Consider the following 22452-nt stretch of genomic DNA (forward strand, 5'->3'; position numbering starts at 1 on the left):
CTGGCAAAGAAAGTTCTCACCTTTTTCAGATCCCATGTACAGATTCTGTGAGGAAGCAGAAAAAGCAGATTGTTAGAAAACATGTCATGCACAGGGTAATTACACTGCTAATCAACCCTCCAATCATTTAGAAGTAGATGCAAGACTAGAAGTTATTTGCATGGTTACAAAAAACCAAAGTGATGTCTTCTAAATATCAGAAGACTTGGACTCAGCTCCAAAACAATCTTCAAAAGTGAGAGCTTATGATTCAGTTTTCTACAACATTAAAACTGAAATTTAGAGGACCAGTATTTACCCATGAGGGAATTATAAAATAGCAATATCCAAAATCCACTGAAAGTCTAGTACAAATAAAAACAACTGTGGCAGCCACCACTTACAATAGAAAGCTTCTCTGTTGTTGTGTATCTAGCAAGGATTTCACCACGTTTGCTTGACCATGGCTCAAAGTCACTTCCCACAGCTGAGCTCTCATCTTTGTCCCGTTTCCTTCGTGCACCATCCTGTTACAGGAGTACAAGTGCAAAAGTTAATACAGACCTGGAAAAAGAAGAGATGGCTGATAAAGGTCAGCTTAATGTTTCAAGTGCTAGCTGATCCTTTCAAAAGTTACAATATTTTTTAAAATACGAATTTTTGTTTAAATATGTCGACATAAACCAGATAAAAGTAGGTAGATAAAGAAGAATGTTCTATTAATATGATATATTTCCTGTATCAAGCTCTTCACTGGTGAGACAATACATTTTATCCAGGGTTGGCTTTATGGTTTTGCTTTGGTTTTGGTTTTCCTTTACTTAGTTGAGCTACAGCCCTGAGAGTTACCGAGGGAGGAGCAGCAGTCACAGGATCTGCAGCTGCTGCAAACAGTGACAAGGGATCAGTGCCATCCAACACGCTGCTCAGCGGGTCCATCACTGAACTGGAGGAAGAGGAGGAGGTAGAAGAAGTGCTTCCCTTCCTGTTCATCTTCTTGGTCTTGGATTCAGTAACCTAAAGAAAAATTCAGAACCATTAAACAAAAAGGTTTTCTCTTCCCTCGCTTTTCTTTAATTCTTTTTCTTCCCCCCCTTTTCCCTGAATGTGGAGGCACTCTCTCTTCAGAAGAATTTCCACTGCTTTTTTTATTCCTTCCAATTCTAGGTCTACAAAATTGTAAGAACCACTCCAAATATCTTTCTAGTACCCCCCCTCTATTTTATTAGGTTTGTCCCTGTCCTCCCAACTCTTTCTTGCTATTTAATTTCATCTTCACTTTTCTCTTATGACACTCAAGCCTGGAACATCAAATCCATACCTCAGGCCAACATCTTCTCTCCCTACTGACCTTCCTGAGCAGAAGCTGCTGCCCATTTATCATTCATTAGTGGATAACTCATCTCTTTGAAGCTGGTTTTTTTCTGTACATCTTTAAAAGCCTCTTACACATCAAAGAAATTATAAATGTTTTAAAATACACAGCTGACTGGAAGCTGACCCAAAACCAAACCTTACATCAAGCAATTATGCAAGGCCATTTGTAATGCAACAATTTGATTTTAAATTTATCCATTATTCAGCATTTAATGCAACCGAGAAAACCTACAAGCTGGAGGTGCTGTATTTGTCAGGAGACTGTTTCTGACACATAACAGCACTGAAAACTTCTGTGAAGGGCAAATAGAATAAACCTGGATGCCTCTAAAACAGGCCACTAACACAGAAAGCAACTTCACAAGTTAGTACCACCACTAACCTCAAAGCCTTTTAGTTTTGAAGGAACAGATGTAAAAAGGGAACACAATCAGTCTGAATTCAGATTCATTTTCCAAAAGCACAAACAAACTCACTGTAATGGGCTTCAGTGGATGGTAATCACCAAAATCCAAAGGTACAGATTCCAGCTTGCACACTTCAGATTCTGACACATAGTTCCTTGATCTTGCATGCCTTAAAAAGTAAAGAGTGAAGGGAAAGTATATATGGATATAAATAACCACATACTAATAGAGAAGCATATCCTACATCTATGCTTATCTACAAAAAAAAAAACCATACTGAAAAATAAGCAAACAAAGATCCAAATTTCTCTCTACTGAGATAACATAAAACTGGAGATATTTTACTTTCAGCCATTTAGTTGTACTCTTTTTAGTCTTTGAAACACGCAGAGCTGCTGATTATTCTTTTCTGTTTCTTTCAAGATCCTGAGAATGCTTATAACACATCCTCAGCTGAATGAGGAAAATCAGGGGAGACCTCAAAAATTCTTTAATCAGACTCCTAGCAAAAGCAAACAGCACTTCCCCCACACAACACACATCTTTGCCACTAGAATTAATCCAAACTTCCAAATAATTCCATTCCTACTCAAAGCCATAACTCATTTGGAAGATTTTCAGCAGTGCTAAGCGGGCAGGTGTTTTATCTACAATAATATGTCTAGGTTTCCTTAATAATGAATTACAAATTAGATAATTTACAGTTGTGCCACTCCAAGGAAAAACTTTTGATATCTAATGAGATAGAGCAGAGCAAGAGAAAGAGTCCAGTGAAATCCACATGCTTATTTGTTCTCTTGATCTCCAGTTTCTTTTCTTTTTGCTCCTGTCTGATTGTTCAATGACTCTTTTTGCTCATTTCCATCATGGGTTAATCAGCACTTGGGTGGAAAATTTTCAAACTCTTTCTGGCTACACAATTATAACATTTCTTTAACTGCTGAGAGCTCTCTCAGCATCCCCAGGCCAAAATCAACTGCACTCCAATTAGTGTAAGCACACTGGGCAAGTGCACATGGTAATAATACACACACACGAGTGAACAAGAGCTGCAAACCCTGAAAATAAGTCTTTTAAAAGTACATTTTTTATAATGTGGCTATTCAAGTGATAAGACAGCTTGTAACAGAGCTAATACAGAAGACAAGATCAATTTTGCTCTGGCAAACTTTGGCATTATGTTCTGCTTACTTTCCAGTGAAAGGAGATTAAGCATTCCTTTCTTGACCACAGCAGTGCAGCCAACTTTTGCAAGGAAATAAAAATAAGACTCAGGCCAAGCTGGGGTTTCATGCTCTGTGCATCCTGCATGACAATACCCCTGCTTCAGCTGCTCTTTTACCAGTGGATTTCAACCTTTCCCACACATGATCACCACTGCAATTGCCACCACTCTGCACCTGAGTATTCCTAAAGCGCCTGTGAAAGATAACAGAGGCTAGATGTGCTGGTATCGGTAAATATCCAGCAGGAACCTCCAGCTCCCCGGCGCCGCGGGGCGGGCAGCGGGCCCGCGGTGACCCCGCCCGGAGCAGGACACGCTCCGTGACAACACCTGGGGAAAACCAGCAGGGCTCGGGGAACTCCTGCTTATTGTAGGGGAAATAACGGGAGGCCAGCGGCCGTCGCGCCCCTCCCGGCTCACAGGTGCCGCTCCGTCCCACAGCAGGGCTGTGCCGCCGGCCCGGCTCAGTGTAAGGCCAGGCTCTCTGAATGTGATCTGTACCCTCGGGTGTCTCAGACTGCAGCGCCGGGCTGAGCTCCCACGGCAGCGCCCCGGCTGCCCCCGCCACCCGCGGGGGTTCCCAGTCCCCTCAGGCCGAACTTCCCCAAGCCGGGCAGGCGGAGAGGCCCCGCACTTTCCCCTCCGGCACAGCCGTGGCCGCCCCCGCCTGAGCCGCCCGGCTGCGAGGGTCGCCGAGCATGACGGCAGCCCTGACCCGGCCGTGAGGAACCCGCAGCCCCCCGAGCCCACCCCGCGGGGCACAGGCGGCTCCCGGAGCCTCACCAGGGGAACGCGGCCATCTTGCGCCGGTCACATGACAGCGGCGCGGCCGCGCCTTCCGCCGGCAGCCCCGGCCCGCCCCGAGCGCGGGAAACGCCTGAGGGGGCCGAGCAAAGAGCACACGGAGACACAGCTTGATAAAGGTTTAGAGTTTATTGTGCAGAACGCGCCAAGTAAAAAGCGAGACTGGTGAAAGTGAAACAAAGTACAAAAATAAATAGACTTCTGTAATGGTATCACAATTCCACACAAAATAAAAAGATAAATATGTATAAATACAAAACAGCAAGTACAAAACCAAATTCTGGCACTTGCCAAGAGAAAGGCCTCATGAAAGTTAAAAAAAAAAAAAAAAAAGCAAAAAAGACCCTTGTGCTATAATGCTTTATTACACACTGGAAACATGCTTGAAGAACAAGAGGTTTAGATGTGAAACCCTAAGAGAAGGGAAACATTCATTTCTACTAACACACTAAACCTATCTGTGCATCAACATATTGCCTATGCTAATAATAAATACAGCACATCAAACATCCATTAAAAGCATCAAACTTAGTGCTGCCATATCAACAGCACCTTCTATCATCTGTGACACAGGTTACTCTTGTCACTCTAAATTCTTTCTCTCGAGATGTTTTCCACTCCTAAGAGAAGCTGGGAATTAAAACACAGCTTTGTTGCCCACTGGGTGAGCAGGAAACTCTCCTGGAGCATTTTCCTACAACAGCTGGGATTTTAAAGCACCACAGCATTAGTATGACAGAGGCAGGTCTTCCACTGCCTAAACTCTGCTATTTTCACCATCAGGGGTGAAAATATCAGGGGCCCCTGGCCCTAGGCTTTCAAACAAACCCAGCAATGTCATTCTTCAAGGTGCTGGGGCAGTGTTTGTGCCATTTTGCAATCATGCAGTTTGGGTAACTTAGTGCCTGGTATAACACAGCATCACGAGCTGCAGAAGACAGACTTGGTGGCAGATAAAAGCCATAGGCTGGTGCCAATCCACTCATCACTGCCCATGAAATAACTGTCCTCATGCCATTATTAATGTTCCTCTTTCATGCTATTTACCACAATCAAATTTTCAGTTAGTCTTTTTTCTCTTACATTCATGTCAACACACTACAAAGCCTCCAAAGTTCAGTGTGTTGTATTGTATTGACACTGGGAAAGTAACAAAATATAACCTAATTTACATTCTGGCAGTCAGTTCTCTTCTGCAAAGATTACACAGCTGAGCTTTTCTCTCTAGAACTTTGTGAATTTCATGTCTCAAGTTCATTAAGATAAGGTGGAGAATGATCTCCCCTGAAGTTGATGGATAATATCCATCAGTTGGAAGACAAAGGTAGAATATGACCATGATCTTTTAATGTTAGATATTCATAAATATGGAAGTGTTGGGATTTGGTAGGGATTCCCCACCTGCAGAAATCATGACTTCAGTACAAGGGCCTGTTAGATCACACAGCAGAAGATAAACTGCTCAGAAAAATCCCACTGTCATCAATTAAATGTAACATATCTGAATTACTATTGCAGACTGAAATAACTATTTAGGTCTGAAATGTTAAAACAGTTAAAATTTTACCTTCTGCAGTTTTTGTAGAACATACACATCTCCATGTTGGACAGATGTTGTTTCCATAAGAAAATGCAGTGGACAGCAGGGCAATAAAAACCCAGGGCCCTTTCAGTACAGTGGTTCAATCTACCACACATATAAGTGCACATTTTTGGTTTGATCAGTGAAAGTTTGTCCATCAGCCCAACAGTGAATTTGGACCACATTTGTCCAGCTCAGAGAAATGCAAAACATTTGGTACAAGGCCTTTAAGTACTGAAATTGAGCTAATCTCATTCCTACAGAAAGTACATTCAGAACAGCTGCTGACAAATTCACTGACTTGAAAGACCACTTTTGTTTAAATTAAGTTTGGGGTTTTTTTTCACATTTAGTGGCTTTAACTTTATGGTATGAAACTAAATACATACCCATGACTTACTTATGGTGGCACTAACACACAGAAATTGCAATTTAAGTAATGCAAAAAGCATATGTAAGACACTAGAATTAGAAAGTGTGAAAAAGTCACAAATTACCTTCATGTTGCCCCGTGCGAGTCTTTAAATAAACAAGATTATGAATCTTTTATATATTAATACTGGTCTGTACACAAGTTCTAACATGCAATTTTCCCACAAGCATTAGAGCTTCAAAGCAGCTTCAATATGATTGTGTTCTGTGTCATCTGAAAATGACAAAGTAGGTTTATGATGTCTAAATATACATCTATGTAAAGAAGATGCAATATTAAAAATCAGTGCTGACAAAGCCATCATTAAAACACAGCCATTTTATCCCAGGGAATGTTGTCTTCTTAAATTATCACAACATTTGGCTTCTTTCTTTGGGTTCTTCCTGCATATGCTCCTAAAAATAAGTAGAAACATTACCATATTACAATTAATAGTAATGGTTTTTGAAACAGGACTATCCAACAAAAATAGCTGAAAAAAATCAGGACTATTTTTTTTAAAGCAGTATTATGCATTCAGTGACTACTTTTAAAATGACAATTTTCATAATGGTACACCCCAAAAACCTTATGAAAACTACCCATAGGTTTAAAAGTAATGAGATTTTATAGTATTGCCTTGATAACTATTCTATCTTCTTTTCTGCTATTCTAAAACAACTACAGCCACAATTTACAAATTTTTAAAAGAACTATTGCATAACCAAGATAGATGAAATGGCTAAGTTTAACTATGCCATGTATTACTTTAAAAAAATATAAATTAAAAAATATCACACAAGCTGAATACTTAACATAACTTTTTCCTTTTGTCAGATTAATTAAAACAAGAGACAGCTGTAGGCTCCCATATGTCAATAAGACAACCAGAATTAGAGGTGCAGTATGAAAATCATCAGGCAGAGCCCTTATAAAAGGAAGGATGCTTAAGTAAAAAAATAATAAATAAACAAACAAATAAGTCTTTCCAGAGGGAACAAGTACATAATACATATATTGAAAAAATCCATATTATAGTATGCATAGCATAAGTATCTTCCAGGAATGAGGGTTCAGCACTGCAGGCTGCTAAGAAGTAGCACAACTCAGCATTCTTTAGGTTCAAGCAGTTATCAAGAAAGTGCAGCAGTGTGAGCAAACATTTCCACAAAGCAGTGAAACCATGTCACAGGGTGCAGAGCAGTGGGAATGAAGACAGCCATGGAAGAGAAATGACTACCAGGCAGTAAATGAAGGTGACAAAGGAAGTGCCAGTCCTTTCTGGGCTCTTTGGTCACTCTTGGTCAGAGCTGCAGTGGTTACTTACAGGTGTCCCGGGGCTATGATCAGCACAGGCCAAAGCAGGAATTCCCAGAGCCCTCACATCTCCACAGGCTCCCAGGACACAAAAGGAATTCTCACTGGCCCTGCCCTCCCCAGTGCTGTGCTCTTCACATCACCTGGGATCTCATAGGACAGACAACCAGGCTGACAGACACAGCCTTTTTTTAGTGATCAACACTACCCCTTGACTCACCTCAAGTGTCCTCCAAGTTATAGAAAAATGTCCCACAAGGAACAGGATATTACAGTAATAGCACATGAGTGTGCAAAAATCCCCCAGCAATCTAGACTAAGGAACTGCAGAAGGCAAATTTGAATACAAACAGTGGCAGTTCTGAAAACAAGGGACAATCACATGAGGCCTCTCTCCTGGGACAAAGGACAGACCTGCTACTCACACACAGCAGGTCTGAGGCTCCTGAAGTGCTGGCCTGAAAGCCAACACATTTCACAGCCCCCAGCACCTCACATGGGCAAGCTGTGCCCTTGGCTTGGCCAGGAGCTGCCACCACCCAGATATCCTGTGTGCCTCCTGCCTCCATTTCCTTTCCACAGGAAAGGAAACTGGGCAGAGGAGATGAACAGGCCTTGTTGTAGGAGCAACCTGATCTCAACCCCCTTCTAACACAATCAGACCTCATTATCATGCCCTGCCTGGCCCCACTTGCAAGCTACTGATGGAACATCCCAGCCTGATTTAAACTAATTGAAGTTTAAAAGAAACATTACTGATTTATGAGTCTGTGCTCTTCTCTTTTTATTTCTTGAATCCAAAGTTCCACAGAACTTTGGATTCAAGGAATAAAAAACAACAAAAACTAAGTTTAGGATTGCCACTTGATTCCTAAACAAAATGTCTTCTTGCCAGAAAAAGAACAATCAGTCTGAGTGGTATTAAAGCTGCAAAGCACTTTGCATATAGAATTTAAAACAACAATCAAGAGAACAAAAGAAAAAAACATTGGACAAGTATGTTATTTTCTTCTGAGGGTTTGTCTCATATTGAAGTTGAATGTATTTATAATTATAGTAACTGTATCTTATTAGCCCTCCTTCCCCTTCTACCCCTCTAATAAGCCCAATTTAATTGGTAGTCAGGAATGAACAAAGAAAAGAAATTAAATCAACACCCTATTTAACATACTGCCAGACTTTTCACTATTCACATTTCATCCATATATAAAGGAAACCATACTCTACTTAAATATATTTAAATTAAGTTCTTTCATTATTGCAGAATTATGCAGATTGTTTCTTTCATGCCCATGTAATAACTTCAGAATGCATTTCTATTCATTCAATACAAGAAGTCTAACCTATTTCTGAAGGAGCACACAGAGGTGCTGGCATTGCACCACAGAACATGGGTGATGTCCAAGCTCTCCGTGAGGTTACACTGAGCAGCCAGAACTACCCAGCATAAACCTGGTGAGCCCCATCTGCCTGAAGTTCCAAGAAGGCCACTGCAGAAGGCATTCAGTGACTTTCCAGACACTTGACAAACAGCAACAAGGCAAAGAGAAGTTTGGAGATATATCCCAAAGGAGTTTTTTCATTGCCAAGCATGACCTGTCACAACTTTGGGAATTATGACTAAGATAAACCCAGGGACTTCCTTAGCAGAGCAGCACATGCTGCCAGCACAGCAGAGTGCTGAATGTTTAACTGCATGTCTGGTGCCAGACACACAATGTAAACACCACTGTGTTCATCAGGAGCTCAGTGGGAATTACACGGGTTTGGGGATGGGACCCAAACCTGGAATCAGTGCCAGACCTGACCCTGACACCACCCTAACACTACTACTATTGCACAACCTCTGTAATACTGTAACTGGCAAAGGCTTTGTTTTGTTGTCCCTGTTCTTCAGCATGCTCCACTGAGTCCAGACAAACAACTGCATTGCTCTACTTTGGTGATGACAGGAGAACTAAGTACAGAAAAATACATGAACACACTCTGGTTGTGATCTCATCACCTGCCTTTTATTTCCCCCATCTGATACTGCAGTGCTATCTGTGTTTGTGCCTCACTATACATCCTTGTGTGGCCACTTCTTTTGACTTCACAAAGCATCATCTGGGAAAACATCCCACTTAGCCAGTGTAAAACACACTGCCTTCAAACTCACAGGTACTCCCTGCTGGCATTGCTCTGGGGCAGCAATAAATAAACATTTCCCTTATAGGAAAGGTTTGATCCTTAACACATACAGATTATTTAAAACATTATGGAAAACAGTTGAAATCCTACTACATTACACAATTCCCTCATTAAGCCCCAAAATTCCCAATTTTTATACTTGACTTGTGGAACTCTCCTTTGAGAACAAAGTGTAATTCAGATCTTAGATAGTTTTAAAACCTATCAACCACTTTACCTTTTGATAAATCTAGGTTTATCACTTAAGAAATTTAAAATCTAATTTAAAAAATAGAAACTGTGTAAGACCATTCAAAGTGATTTATTAGAGGTTCAGCACTATTATCAAACCTTTTATATAAAAGGTAACCAATCAGTAATCTCTGTATGGTAGCACCAAAATGCTCCACTTTTAAACTTGGGTCATTGAGACTTAAACATGCTGTAAGATGCTATAGGAATATCTATATATATATAATTTTAGGACTGTATAATGAGTGAACACCCTCTGAGGAGTTGGAAACTGTCCTTCCTGTCCTTTGAATATGCTCCATGCTGAAGATGTGTGTACAGAACTAAGAATCAAATGACATGAAGATTCTAATCCAAGTCTATTTTGACTACTAGCAATTTCTCAGCAGTTCCAGTGAATATATCTGGCAATCTTTTTTATGACTGGGCATCTGGTGAGTGAAAGCAAATGAGCTGTGCAGCACATTCTATACACTATGTCTATAGAATCTGAAAGTGGATGGTTCAGTTACCAGCACAGGTTTGTCTGAGAGATAGGTTAGACTTAAGGCAGAGCAAAGCAGGTGCACAAGGAAAGGAAAACAATATATTGCCAATTTACTTTGTCTAGATACTAGTAACTTATTTACTCTAAGATCCAAGCACCAATTTTCTACACACCTGAAACAGCCTTGTTAGGCACTCTGCTCCCTGCAGCCTTCCTTCTATTTTGCTCAGCCCCATTCACTGAGGCCTTAGAGGTTCTAATTAAATATAAAACAGTTAATAAGTCACTTACAATAAAGTTGAAAGGCTGTATACAAAAATATAGACACTATCAAAATGTGTTTGGCATGAAAACATTTTTACAATGTCCCAGAGCCTCTTCCTGAGCACCAGTACAGTTCCTATTGATATTATTACAGCTCACATAGATACATTAAGTAGGAGAACATCTCCCCATGAACAGATTGAAAAATTCTATTGAAGAAACTGATTTAGTTTAGATATCATGGCATTACAGTCTACATATAAAAATACAGTATTTCATTAAGTGGAAGCAAAGCTTCATGGAATGAATGTTACAAATAGAAATGTTGGAACAGTGTAAATGAAGACAATACACAAGAGGATGACAACAATAAACATTTTCCTGCAGTATAAGGTAAAACAAAGCTTCATCACTCTCTCAAAATACTGAGACAAGTAACTATTTTTACTCTGAACAACAGTTGTACTGTTATGTGTATGTTATGTGTAACCATTATTCATCAATCACTGTTTCTTGCACTTGGAAATTAGTTTCATCTTTAGGCTAGAAACATGCTGTGCTCTTACCCTTGTCTGCAAAGCAGTCTATGAACTGGAGCATTCTGTCCTTGGTTTGGTTGAAGTATGCTGTTAAAACACAAGCTTTTATTAGTGCTTTTTCCCTTTAAAAATAAAAGCCTCTCAAGAAATACCAAATTATGCATCACCTTTCACATAACAAATTTCAGAAAGGCTAACAGGTTTTGTAATGCAAATGACACATAGGCAAACTGGCTGGAATTGAAATTCCAGAATAGGATTACTACTTCCACTATTTAAAACAAAGAAACAAAAAAGCACACAGATAGGTGTCCCTCAGCAGTGCCTTGGGTCCCCAGTCATTGATGAGAACACACAGGAAAAAGGGCTGAATTGCTTACTGTTAATTGAACTGTATGAGCAGACAGCATGTCTTCAAAGCTTTTGGGTAAACATGGGATAAAAACTGTTTTTAAGGGATGCCAGGTATCTGATTTAAATATGATATAAACATGCAGACAGGCCTCATAAGAGAGCAGCTGTTATCTGCCTGAACAACATGTACTGAACACTGTAACTTCTGTGATCTGAGCAAACAATCACACAGTCAAGGAACAAAATTTTCCTCTCATTAAAAAGCCACTACTTTTCTGACAGCTTTCTAAAGATAAGCATTATCAATAATTCCACTGCAAAGTAAAAGGTATTAGGAAAAGTAGCAGTGCCAAACTGAAGTTTAATAGTGCATCTCAGAGAAAAACCTTAAACCTGAGCACCAAGATTCAAAGCCATAAATAAATAACTTCTGAAGATAAAATTTCAGAAATGACTCTGAAGAAAACTTATTTTCCTAACTTATAATGAGCTAATAAACCCTTTTCTTGGGCCATGGTAAATCAGATTTCATTAATTTTCATGACAATAGTAGCAGGAATTGAGCTGATTGATGGCAAACCAACAGTACAGATCACATTATTGTAAGACAGTTTCTCAAAAGCATTTTAATACAAGTAACCATCACCTACCGATTTTGAGGAGTTTTTTGTTTTATGATTATTTTTTTACTTGGCATTCCCATTTCTGAAGCCCTAGAGAAACAAAAGTATTGAAACATATTTCAGTTAGCAAATCATCATGCAGGTCTTGATCAGAAACTCTCAGAGAAAGCCTACAAGAGGAACTACACTACATGTGATTCTCCATATATTTGACAAACAGCAACAAGGCCAAGAGAAGTTTGGAGATATATCCCAAAGGAGTTTTTTCATTGCCAAGTATGACCTTTCACAACAGAACTTCACTACATTCCCAGAGCAGTCCTACAGATTATCACTTCTTTACTCAGAAGCAAGTGTAACAAGTGTCCACCATGTTCCAAGATAATGCCTGCTACCATTCCCCAAAAAAACTCTGCCAGGGATACTCTATTAAGTTTCTTTATTGCTAGGCACTTAAGATAGATAAAATCACTTGGGGCACTTTTTACAGTTTGCAAAATCAACCATAAACTAAGCATCCACCACTGCATTATAGTGTAAATGCAAAACTTAGAACATTATTCTCCTTACAAACAGGAAAACTCTTAAAAGTACGAGCAAAATACAATTAGCAAGACACCATAAACCTGGAAAGTTTATTACTCATTCTCCTAGCAGAGACGTCAGTCTGCAAAGAAACTGTCATTCCATAAACTCCTCCTCACTATTTCCTATGCCTCCTACTCCTTCTCTTGTACCCCTTCCACCAACCCTCCCCACCAAGGGAGAGCTGCACATACTTCATGTACTTTTTCCTGTCCAGAGATTTCTGTGTGGCTGTTGAAAGTGTCACTCGCTCTCTTGGGCTCTTTACTTTATCCTAAAAAAAAGAGGATACAGAAGAAAGTTACCTACAAAAGCATAATTAAAAAATTTAGATTTAAGAAACATTGTACGTGGGGAGGAAGAATCTCTTAAAAGGAAAATGGCTCAGCACTTCAAGTCCTGAAGCAGTTTACATTTCCAGGGGGTAACACACCATTTGCCTGAGCATCTTCTCTTTACGAACTTCGCGATCGTGCCGCAGGATGTTCATTCTCTCCGAGGCGCCCATGGTGAAAAAGATGTCATGGATGTCATAGAGAGCAGCCCGCAGCTGGGAAGAATCATTGAAATGTTCAGTAATCATTCAGTCAAGTTTACATGCCCATGGTTTTGAACATCAAGCTCTTCCTGCTTTCAATCTAAACAAAACGCTTCATAATTTTGAAAAGCATTTTTTGAAATCAAATAATTTTGTGTCAAGCAAAAAAAAATGAAATCTTCTCTTCTTTAAATGTTTTACTCTAAACAAAGCCACTCTAAAGGTTTCATGTATTTATGTTACAAAAGCAGAATAGCTAGCAAAGACCAAAAAAAAGGTTTAAATTGTGTCACCTGAGCCATTACTCTTTCGTGAAGGGATGCATCTTGGGCTGACACAGTTCCTCTTTTCAATGGGGCTTCAGACTGAAAATTTTTTAGGAACTCCAGAGTATCCTGGGAAAGAGGGGAAAATAAGAGTAAGCACCAGGCATAAGCCGTCATAACAAAACAATTACTAACAGTACACACAGCAAACAGATTCTTTGTTTGACTTGCACCTTGTGACACCAAGCAATGCAACACTCAAATGTGTTCATGTGCAGCCCAAAATCTTCCGAGAGCAGAAAATGCAGGATTTCATCTGTCAATGGAAGGCAGGAACAAAAACAAACAGAAGAAGCTGCCTATTACAAAAAAAAGCTGATCTTACTTTTACAGTTTGCTTAAGATGTTTCAATTTTTCTGTCTGCAGGAGTCTACGAGTGAGGAATCCCTTTGCCACTGCTGTGATCTTGTCAAACTTCATCTGTATCTCTGGACTGAAAACCTTAAAAAAAATCAAAACTTTTTATAAATAAACAAGAATTATGAATTATTTATCAAATAACATCCATCAAGTGACCTAAGTTTCCAAGTAAGAAAAAAGCTGTTGATAAAGCTTTGACTGGGCTCAAAGTACCCACCATAACTTAGCAGAAGCAATATCCTGCTATATGATTACTTTGCATATATGAATAAGAAAATAACCTACACAGTTCTCTTATGCAATCAAAGTTGAACAGATACTAAAATTTTCTGTTACCAGTGCCTTACAAAAAAAAAAAAATAGAGCCTTTTAAGATAAAAATCTGTCTTTTCCCTTCCTTACCTGAATCCACCTAGTTTTGATCCTATTACTTGGCCTGCACACTGAGGTCTTTATAACTCCACTACCTGAGGGTCCCCAGAGATAGAATGACGCTTCACTTGTTGAAGAAAAGGTGTTGGGTGTTGTATGAGCAAAACCTGCACAGAGAGCAGAACACACAGTTCAACACACACTTCTGCCCAAAGTAATGCCTGTGTCTGTGGATACACTCAGCTCGAGGGTCACAGCTTTGTCTGCAAGGTCAATTACAGGCAAGAAGCAAGTTAAATATTTCTGATTGATTTCCATGCAAAATTTGCTAAACAAAAGACAGAACAAAACATTTCACAATGCTCTGGAACAGGTGAGAGGTGTTCCATCAGCTATAGCTGTACTGCCTTGCCCTTGCAGAGCCCCTCAAAACCTTCTACACAAATGGGACCACCTGGCCCAGTGCTGTGCAGCTACATGGCAGGAGGATAATCCTTCTGGGACATGATGCAAATCCACATCCTCATCCTTGATCAAAGGAGGCTATTCTTAGCTTGTTTTCCTTGGATGTGCCCTGAAACAGTTACATAACAAACGCAGTACATGGAACTGTTCAAGGATGGCTGAACCTGTGCTAAATGCCAGTGACACAAAGATGCAACAGCCTTTGCTGAGGGCAGCAGCCTTCTGTGTATCCTGAGCAGCCCTAGGGCAGAACACTGCACTCATCCACACAGCTGGTCCAGTCAAGCACTGTAGAACAAATTAGATCACAACACTTAATCTATATTCTTCCCTTCCAGTTTTACCAATGCTGGTGGAGTTTGTGTTATGGACTGTCTCCAGCTGAGACTGCACACTTTCCAGCAAGCCACTTTCACTTTTTTTCCTCCACTCCAACTCCATCCTGCTGTTAATATTCACTTTGGAAATTTCTATTTCTGTTGTAGTAACCTTCTCTCCTTTTGAATTTCTCTTCTTCTCTTCCAGTTCCTACAAAAGGAAGATTCAACCATGACACTATTTTTCTAACACTGCAAAGCAACAGAATATACATTCAAACTCAACTGCTTCCTGACAAACTTCCAGACAACACAAAACCTTTGCTTAGAATTTTTCCTGTTGACCTTACCTTCAATTCCTCCTGTTCTCTCTCTTGTTCAGCTATCAGAATTGACAGTTGTTGTGCATGCTGTTCTTCAAGTCTCTTTCTCACTTCTTCAAAGGTCAGCTCATTAGCTTTCAAAATACCTTCTGAGAAAATACATAACAAAGAATCAAACATTAAATACCCTCTATATGATCTTTGCCAGAGACATCCATCCTTTATCAGTGGTAATTTGCCTCATCAGTAAAAAGTAAAAAAGATGTCTTTGATATCAGGTTTCCTTGATATCAAGTTCCCACTATGTATTGCACAGAACCCCATCATTTACTAGTCCTTCAAAATATTTGCACGTGCATATTTGTGAACTAAACTTGTGGATGGAACATTAACACCAAAAGCATATATTAAAATAGGGACATGGAAAATACAGCTCTAAGAATTGTTATATTTGCTGGAGTTCATTAATGTTATTTATGCCACTTCAGCCTCATTTAGTAGAGACACATGCAGATGTAACACAGTCTTGAATTTGAAGACAATATCTATATGGTTTTCTTTTAATTTACATGGGCTATCTTTTCTTTTAGGAGTCTAATTTAGACCTCGTGGCATAAGACAATTGTCTTAGTAAAACTGAATTCCAGCTCCTAGACTGAAATGGGAAATCAGTACTTGTGAAGTCAAATTAAATTAGGGAAATGAGGCTTCTGAAAAGAAACACCAATGACTAATGATCACTGGGGTTTTTTCTAAAATATTTATAAACTGTGAAGTAACCCTCAAGCACAGGAAATCTTTTACCTTTTGTCATATTCTCAAGGACTGCATTCTTGGTAATGTAAACTGATCCCACGGGATATTTCTGTTCTTGCAACCACTGCTTCTCTTGTTCTTCCATTCCAACTCTGAGAACACAGGAACTGTTTTCTTTTTGGCAGTTGTCAGCATCCAAATCAAGTCTACGTTTTACCTTTTCATAATTTTCTGGGAACTGCTCATTTGCTGAGGAAACATTTGGAGTATTATCCAGCTGCTGTCGCACACTCTTGCTCTGCAGTAGTAGTGGAGATGGATTTTCCACGTCGTAGGATTTATTGAGTTCCACTAGAGAATTACATTTAGTGTTTTCTGCCAAAGTAGCTGCTTTCATTTCATTCACAGCCAGGATCTTCTGTGTCACTGCAGACTGACTGATGGCAAAGGGCTCGTTCACTTTTGGAGGTGCCATACTTGGACTGCTCTCTACTTTATGTGGCCCTCTGCTGTCCATCACCAGCTGTCCTTCCAGCATAGCTGACACTGCTCCTCTGCTTTCAAAGAGCCCAAAGGAATGGCGCTTTGGCCTGCCAGCCCCCAGCCCATCACAGGGGCCCAAAGAATTCCTGCTGACACCTGGAACTCTGCCAGGGCACACTGTAGTGAAGTCCACCATGAACTTTGGCACTGATTCAGACACATTGTTTTTATCTGCAATATCTTGCATGATTAAATCCATTGTTCTACCCTTACCTTTAGGACTTAACTCATAAGCATTCACAGGGTTGTTTATAATGATGTGTCCCATGGATAAAGGTCTGGGGCGCCGTCGGTGCATTTTAGGGCTCATGCTTGGCTCTGGGCTTGGCAATTTGGCATAAGAGCCTGTGAGGCTCCTGACAATGCTACTGTCACGCTCAAACATAGAATTCTTTTTCAATTCCTCATCTGAATCTGAATCCACCAAAGGGGGTGTTCCAACTCTCATAGGTATGTCTACTTTAGAAAAACTGGATAAAGTGGACACACTTGTGTTATTTGTATGAGTAGAGGCACAGTGGAGAAGGGTATTTGACTTATTAAGACTGGGTTTATCAAGTGTTTGAGCAGTGCAACTTCTGCCTGTAAGCTTTGCCCTCTCTTTGACAGAGTCAGTTGTTTTAACACCATCATTTTCTTTATCTGAATGACTTTCACTCGTACTCCTCTTTGAATTGCTTTTTGAGGTACGCTTGCTCTGCTCTTTCTCTATGTACTCCCTAGACTTCTTTATCAGGTTCTGAAGACTCATTACACAAGGATCTTGGACATCCTCATCTGATGGTGACCCCACTCGTCCCTCCTGCTTCTGCAGAGCATGAGATGGGACCTTGTTACACACCTTGTCAGGAGATGCAGCCCTTGGACACAGCACATCTTCCGAGGAGCGACTCTCACCTGGCTTTGAACAAACTTTTTCTTCTGCTGCTTTAACTACTTCTGTCCCATTTGATGTCATTTGCCCTGCAGTACCTGATGGTCTAAGTTCTGATGTCTTTTCCAGGTCCATGGAGCTCTGCCTTTCAGGAGTACATGCTGAACTGGTATCTGATAGAGCTGTGAAGTCAGTCAAAGCCTTTGAATCCAAACCAGGGCAAGAACTCTCAGCCTTTGATGTGTTCACACCACTCATGCTATGTCCCTTCTTCATCTGCAAATGAAAATTTTAAAAAATGACAGATTTTCAATGAAATCTCATAATCTCAGATTCTTGCAAACTTCACTTGAACTTAAAAAAAAAATTAAAAACTAACTTTATTTAAGTGAGAATTACATGTTACTTCCAGCCAGCATTTGTTTAAAAGGATTTTCACACTACAATTATCCTATGAGCTATGTCTCAGTCATCAAAAGGTCTTGAAAAAAAAACCAAACAAATTTACATTATTTTTGTATTGAACATACTTTCCTGGTCTGCTGGTCAAACCTCAAGCCAGCTGACTGTTGCCACACACACTCAGTAAACAATGCAAACTACAAAGTGTTGCTTGCCACCTTGGTAACTCAACAAACTCAGTATTAACTGTTTAAGAAACAGTTTAAACTAAAGGCTGTATTACAGCTGTTCCAAAGACATACAATAACTCCTTGATTAGATGTATACAGTAGTCTTTTAAATCAAAACCTCTACTAAATTCATCATTGAAGCAAAGGAAAAAAAAAGTTGCAGTAAAATTTTAAAGCATACAACAGAATTTCAAGTTGTTGTGAAAGTAATTTTAATTCTGTAATCATAAAGTTGAATATCGATTATTTTATGATTAAGCTATAAGCTTGCAAATAAAGCAGCTCTAACACACAGGAGTTGTTCACTTGTTTTAAGAATCTAGTTGTTTCCAACACTCACAAAAGAAGCAGTGAGCTCTCCTGCATACAGCAAAAGCAGCAGTGAAAAGCAAGGCCATGCACTACAATGAGTATCAGTAAATGTATCAGGACACACACATGAAATACCAGCAAATGCTGGCTCTGGAGAGTTACCTGCTATTCATTTCATGTTTATACTGGGGAATACTTAAACCCCAGTACTTTCTCAAAATGTCTCTAAGCAGTGATTTTCTGTAAATCTATGAGGCAGCTTAGGACTAACACTACCTGGACATTTTCTACAATCTCCTGAACACGAGTCAATAAAGCTTTTTTCCGGGACTCCCGTTTCCTGCTCTCCAGCTCCAGTGCTTTCTCCTTATACTGCTGTATTTCCTTTTTCTTTTCAAGGCTGAGCTGCAAAACAGAGTGTAAGAAACATAGTTTATATCACTAAATGCAAATTTCAATACAGAATTACAGAAATAAATTCAAAAGAAAAATAACAGAACAAAACAATTAGACGAACAGAAAACATCTGGGATTTTGAGCATGCATTAAATGCCAGCTTCTCAACCAATTTTTTAAGGGGAGGTGAACAAAATGCCTTCTTGGCACACATGCAAATGAACATGAATTTAAAACACATTTATAAAATTTTCCATGAACATTACATGCTATGGTATCAATCTGACACAGGATTCAGAGATTTTTTCTAAAAACCATGCATTTGTAAATGAAGAATGTGACAATATATCTGCAATTTATATCTGTATCATGATTTTTAGAGTTGTAAGAGACTCTCTCCCATTTCTTCCCATCACTGAAACAAGGAAATCAGCTGCAGTATTGCAGGAACTACCAACAACCTTCAGCTTAACTCTGTTTGCATTAGCACAGAATGACTTAACATAATTGATGAGCCTATGGAATACATTAGAGGAAGATGCAAACATATGCAAAAAAAATTTCCTTAAAAGCTTTTTAACTATCTCCATATTTCTTATTTGCATTTTTACACCATTAAAATAACTCACATGTTCAATATTTGAAATGTCAATGATTTTGTGTGAAGCCCAGCAGTAACATTACTGAAAACAATCAGCATTTGTGCTGCCTTTAGGAAGATAACTTCTAAAAAAATTAAAGGGAATGTAGTCAGTGCGAGGGGAAAAAAGTATATTTAAACCCTTATTTTGTAAGATTAAGGCTAGGAATGCTTAGGAAACACTAAGCAGCAGGTCAGATGACAGCTCACACAGACATCTTCAGTAGAATCATTACATGTGCACATCAAAGCTGATGCCAATAGCACAGTTAGGAGGAAAAGGAATAAAAAAAGGCCTTACCAGAGGGGAAAGCACAGGAACTCCATAGAATTGAATGAGGGAGACATTTTTGTTCTGAACAGTAAAAGAAGTTTTTCCTTTTATTGCCTCTTCTTGAATTCTGGAAAGATGCTTCCTACAGAATATTTCATAGTCCTCCATCTTCATGTTATCTAAGCTGCAAAGAATAATAACATTACTCTTCCATGTACTTCAAGACATTGAAGGGAAAACAACATCACCACTAATTCTGTGTCACTATGTTTTGGGAAGCAAATTCTACATTAGAAAACCGAATTAAGTTTCTCTTCCTCCTATCATTACCAAAGCCTGCAAAACTCTTCATTATTTTCCCCATGAAAGGAGAATCTGCATATATGAGCAAAAAGGATGATCACAAACACACAGAAAAGAAAGCAAGCATTGAGATAATCAGGATTTACAAAACTGTACCTGCTATAGATAATATATAGATAATTTCCATCAAAGACTAGACCTTTGAGATCTTCCACAACGAGACAGATCCTATCAACTGTTAAAAAAAACCCAAAACCCAGCCCAAACAAAACTGCAGCCCAATTGAGTTTAAAAAAAAAAATAAAAAGAAAAAAGAAAAAAAAAGCCTTTGCATGTTTAGGGGGCTGAGAGGAATTCGTGTTTCACTCCCGTGAGCCTCCGTCTCGCTACATCCCTGTATGAACAGACGCCAATACTTACACCACAAAAAAGAAAGAAATAAATCAATGACAGCCATGTCTCCTAAAAAGCGGCCAAATATCTGAAATATCTGTCACTGCCCGTCCCCACCGGAGCGAGCAGCGCCGGGCAAGGCCTGACAACGCTTTGTTCCCTGGCACGCCGCTCCGGCCGATTCCTGCCCGAGTCCTGCCCGATTCCTGCGGGGCTCCGAGCCCGCCCCGGGCTGGGGCCGATTCATCGCCTCCCCGGGGCCCCGGCGCTCCCCCCCCGTCCCCGTCCAGCGGCTCGGTACCTGCGCGGGGCCGGGGCTGGCAGCGGCTCCCCGGTAACGGCAGCCGAACGGCCGGGCCGCCGCACTACGGGCCCCAGCGCGCCCCGCGCCGCCGCCCCGCCCCGCCCCGCCCCGCTCCGCCCCGCCCCGCTCCGCCCCGTTGCCTTCCGCGCTCCCCGCGTGGCCGGACGGAGCCCGAGGGCGGCCGTCACATCCCCGGGGACACAGCCGCGGGACAGCTCTGCCGTGCCTCCGGAGCGCCCAGCCGAGGCAGCCCCAGCTCAGCGAGATGAGAGGGCATGGAGCGCCATCCCGGTGGCATTTCCAGCCATTTCCACACACAGCTCTCCCAGACAAGTTCCCCTCTTAGCACGGGTGAAATCTGCTCTGCTTCATCCCATTACACATCACACGGCTGTGCAGTTCTGGTGCAGTCAGGAGCACAAATGTGCCGCCGCAGGTATCAGATTCAGCGAGCACGCTGTGATAAGAGAGATAAACATGCGCACCTTTCCCATGCTTCGTGAGGACAGCACCCACCAGGACAGCATCCAGGAGGGCATCAGCGCTGACATCCTATCCCTCCCGCCCGGGCGGCAGCCAGCTGCCGGTCCAGCCAGTCCAGCAGCAGGTAACACTCACAGGTAACACTCACCCGTCAGGCAGGTCAGGTGGAAGGAAAATCCACACTTGTTTGCCAGCACTTGGCCCAGGCATAATTAATTTAAATATATGGAAGCATCTAATTCCCAGCATTTAGAGCTGTTAAAGCTGTCATTCTTGTTTCAAAAAACAAGTTCGTCATCTGTTACCTCTTCATTGATCTTTGAGGGGCTTTATTTTTTTAATTTCATCTTTAATCTTAACAAATGCCGTTGTTTATCAAAAGGTTTTTTTTAAATACGTTAGACATCTAATTAGACAGTCCATTATTTGTTGTGCATCTGCATACATATCTCTAATTTTTCTTCAGCTACACCTGGCAGAAACACAAAACCACTGACAGAGTATCTGAGATGCTCAGAACCAGCTATGACACTATGTGACAAATATTCATCTCCACAATTAAAAAAAAAATTTAAAAAATGGAAACAAAAACAACTGTTCAGAAGATGGCTCGTGCCTGTTCTACCTCTAGTTGGTCAGAGCTCCTCACTGGAAAGTTGCTTCCCATCCTTCCCACAGATACAGACACCAAAAAGACGGTCAAAACCCCCCCCTTACGTTAACACAAACTGCTAGCTCCTCGTCTTTGCTATTCCACTTCTAAACATGCCCAGTTTCCCCAACCTTCATGTAACCGGTTGTTTTCATGCCGTGTTGCTCATCTCTCCGGGTTCCTGGCAGATGTTCACACAGGTGTCAGGGTCCCTGTCCAGCAGCCGCCGCTGTCCGGGCAGGAGGCACCGCCTGCTCCTCCCGGGCCTGGCCTGTGGGCAGGCACGACTGCACAGTCAGCTACACAAAACATACAATATGTAATGTTTTATATAACAAACACAGTAATTAGCTGGAAAATTATCACTATGGACGTTATGTTTCTAACTAGCTAGCTGGCATAGCAGTGGAAGGCCCTCAACACTCTCCATACACACGAATGTTTTGTGACTCCCTGGACAGTGCTACCTTTCCTTCCATTAGCTCCCTTTACTTTTATCTGCACCATGTTCCATCAGGAACAGCCCCTGTTTCCCTCAGTGCCCCGTGTTCCACCAAGAACAGTCCCTGTTTCCCTCAGTGCCCCGTGTTCCATAAGGAACACCCCGTTTCCCTCAGTGCCCCGTGTTCCATCAGGAACAGCCCCTGTTTGCCTCGGTGCCCCGTGTTCCATCAGGAACAGCCCCTGTTTGCCTCGGTGCCCCGTGTTCCATCAGGAACATCCCGTGTTCCAACACGAACACCCCGCTCCCCGCACTCCCCTCCTGGCGTTACCTGAGGCGGTGCTTGGGGCCCGGGCCCGCCCTCAACGCG

General features: G+C 41.0%; 2 protein-coding genes across 6 annotated transcripts in view; both read right to left on the reverse strand.

The window, feature by feature from the left end:
• The window catches only part of VPS35L (VPS35 endosomal protein sorting factor like), a 43531-nt gene extending 39693 nt beyond the window's left edge, over positions 1-3838 (reverse strand). The window contains exons 1-5 of one of the 2 annotated variants that reach the window (XM_054643418.2): positions 3772-3838; positions 1833-1932; positions 829-996; positions 384-506; positions 21-45 (exon numbers count right to left, since the gene is read on the reverse strand). In XM_054643418.2, the coding sequence (XP_054499393.2) occupies positions 21-45; positions 384-506; positions 829-996; positions 1833-1932; positions 3772-3788 (433 nt within the window). In that variant the 5' untranslated portion in view covers positions 3789-3838. Of the gene's footprint in view, positions 1-20; positions 46-383; positions 507-828; positions 997-1832; positions 1933-2954; positions 2973-3771 lie in introns of those variants that run through there. The other variant, XM_077186701.1, reaches the window with a different exon arrangement.
• Positions 3839-5356: 1518 nt separating this feature from the next.
• CCP110 (centriolar coiled-coil protein 110) lies at positions 5357-22366 on the reverse strand. 4 transcript variants are annotated; one of them, XM_054643413.2, is made up of 15 exons: positions 21772-22366; positions 19533-19689; positions 18472-18600; positions 15883-17527; positions 15106-15227; positions 14783-14966; positions 14004-14140; positions 13566-13682; positions 13208-13309; positions 12810-12926; positions 12571-12650; positions 11819-11881; positions 10842-10901; positions 10185-10267; positions 5357-6202 (listed from the first exon to the last, which is right to left on the reverse strand). In XM_054643413.2, the coding sequence occupies exons 2-15, from the start codon at positions 19677-19679 to the stop codon at positions 6150-6152; spliced, it is 3039 nt and encodes a 1012-aa protein (XP_054499388.2). In that variant the 5' UTR covers positions 19680-19689; positions 21772-22366; the 3' UTR covers positions 5357-6149. The 4 variants fall into 4 exon arrangements, with proteins under 4 accessions (XP_054499388.2, XP_054499389.2, XP_054499390.2 ...); XM_054643414.2 differs by lacking the exon at positions 21772-22366 and adding an exon at positions 20503-20619; XM_054643415.2 differs by lacking the exon at positions 21772-22366 and adding an exon at positions 20229-20450.
• Between the last annotated feature and the right edge of the window lie 86 nt (positions 22367-22452).

Source organism: Agelaius phoeniceus, chromosome 16 (assembly GCF_051311805.1).
Source record: "Agelaius phoeniceus isolate bAgePho1 chromosome 16, bAgePho1.hap1, whole genome shotgun sequence".
NCBI lineage: Eukaryota > Metazoa > Chordata > Aves > Passeriformes > Icteridae > Agelaius > Agelaius phoeniceus.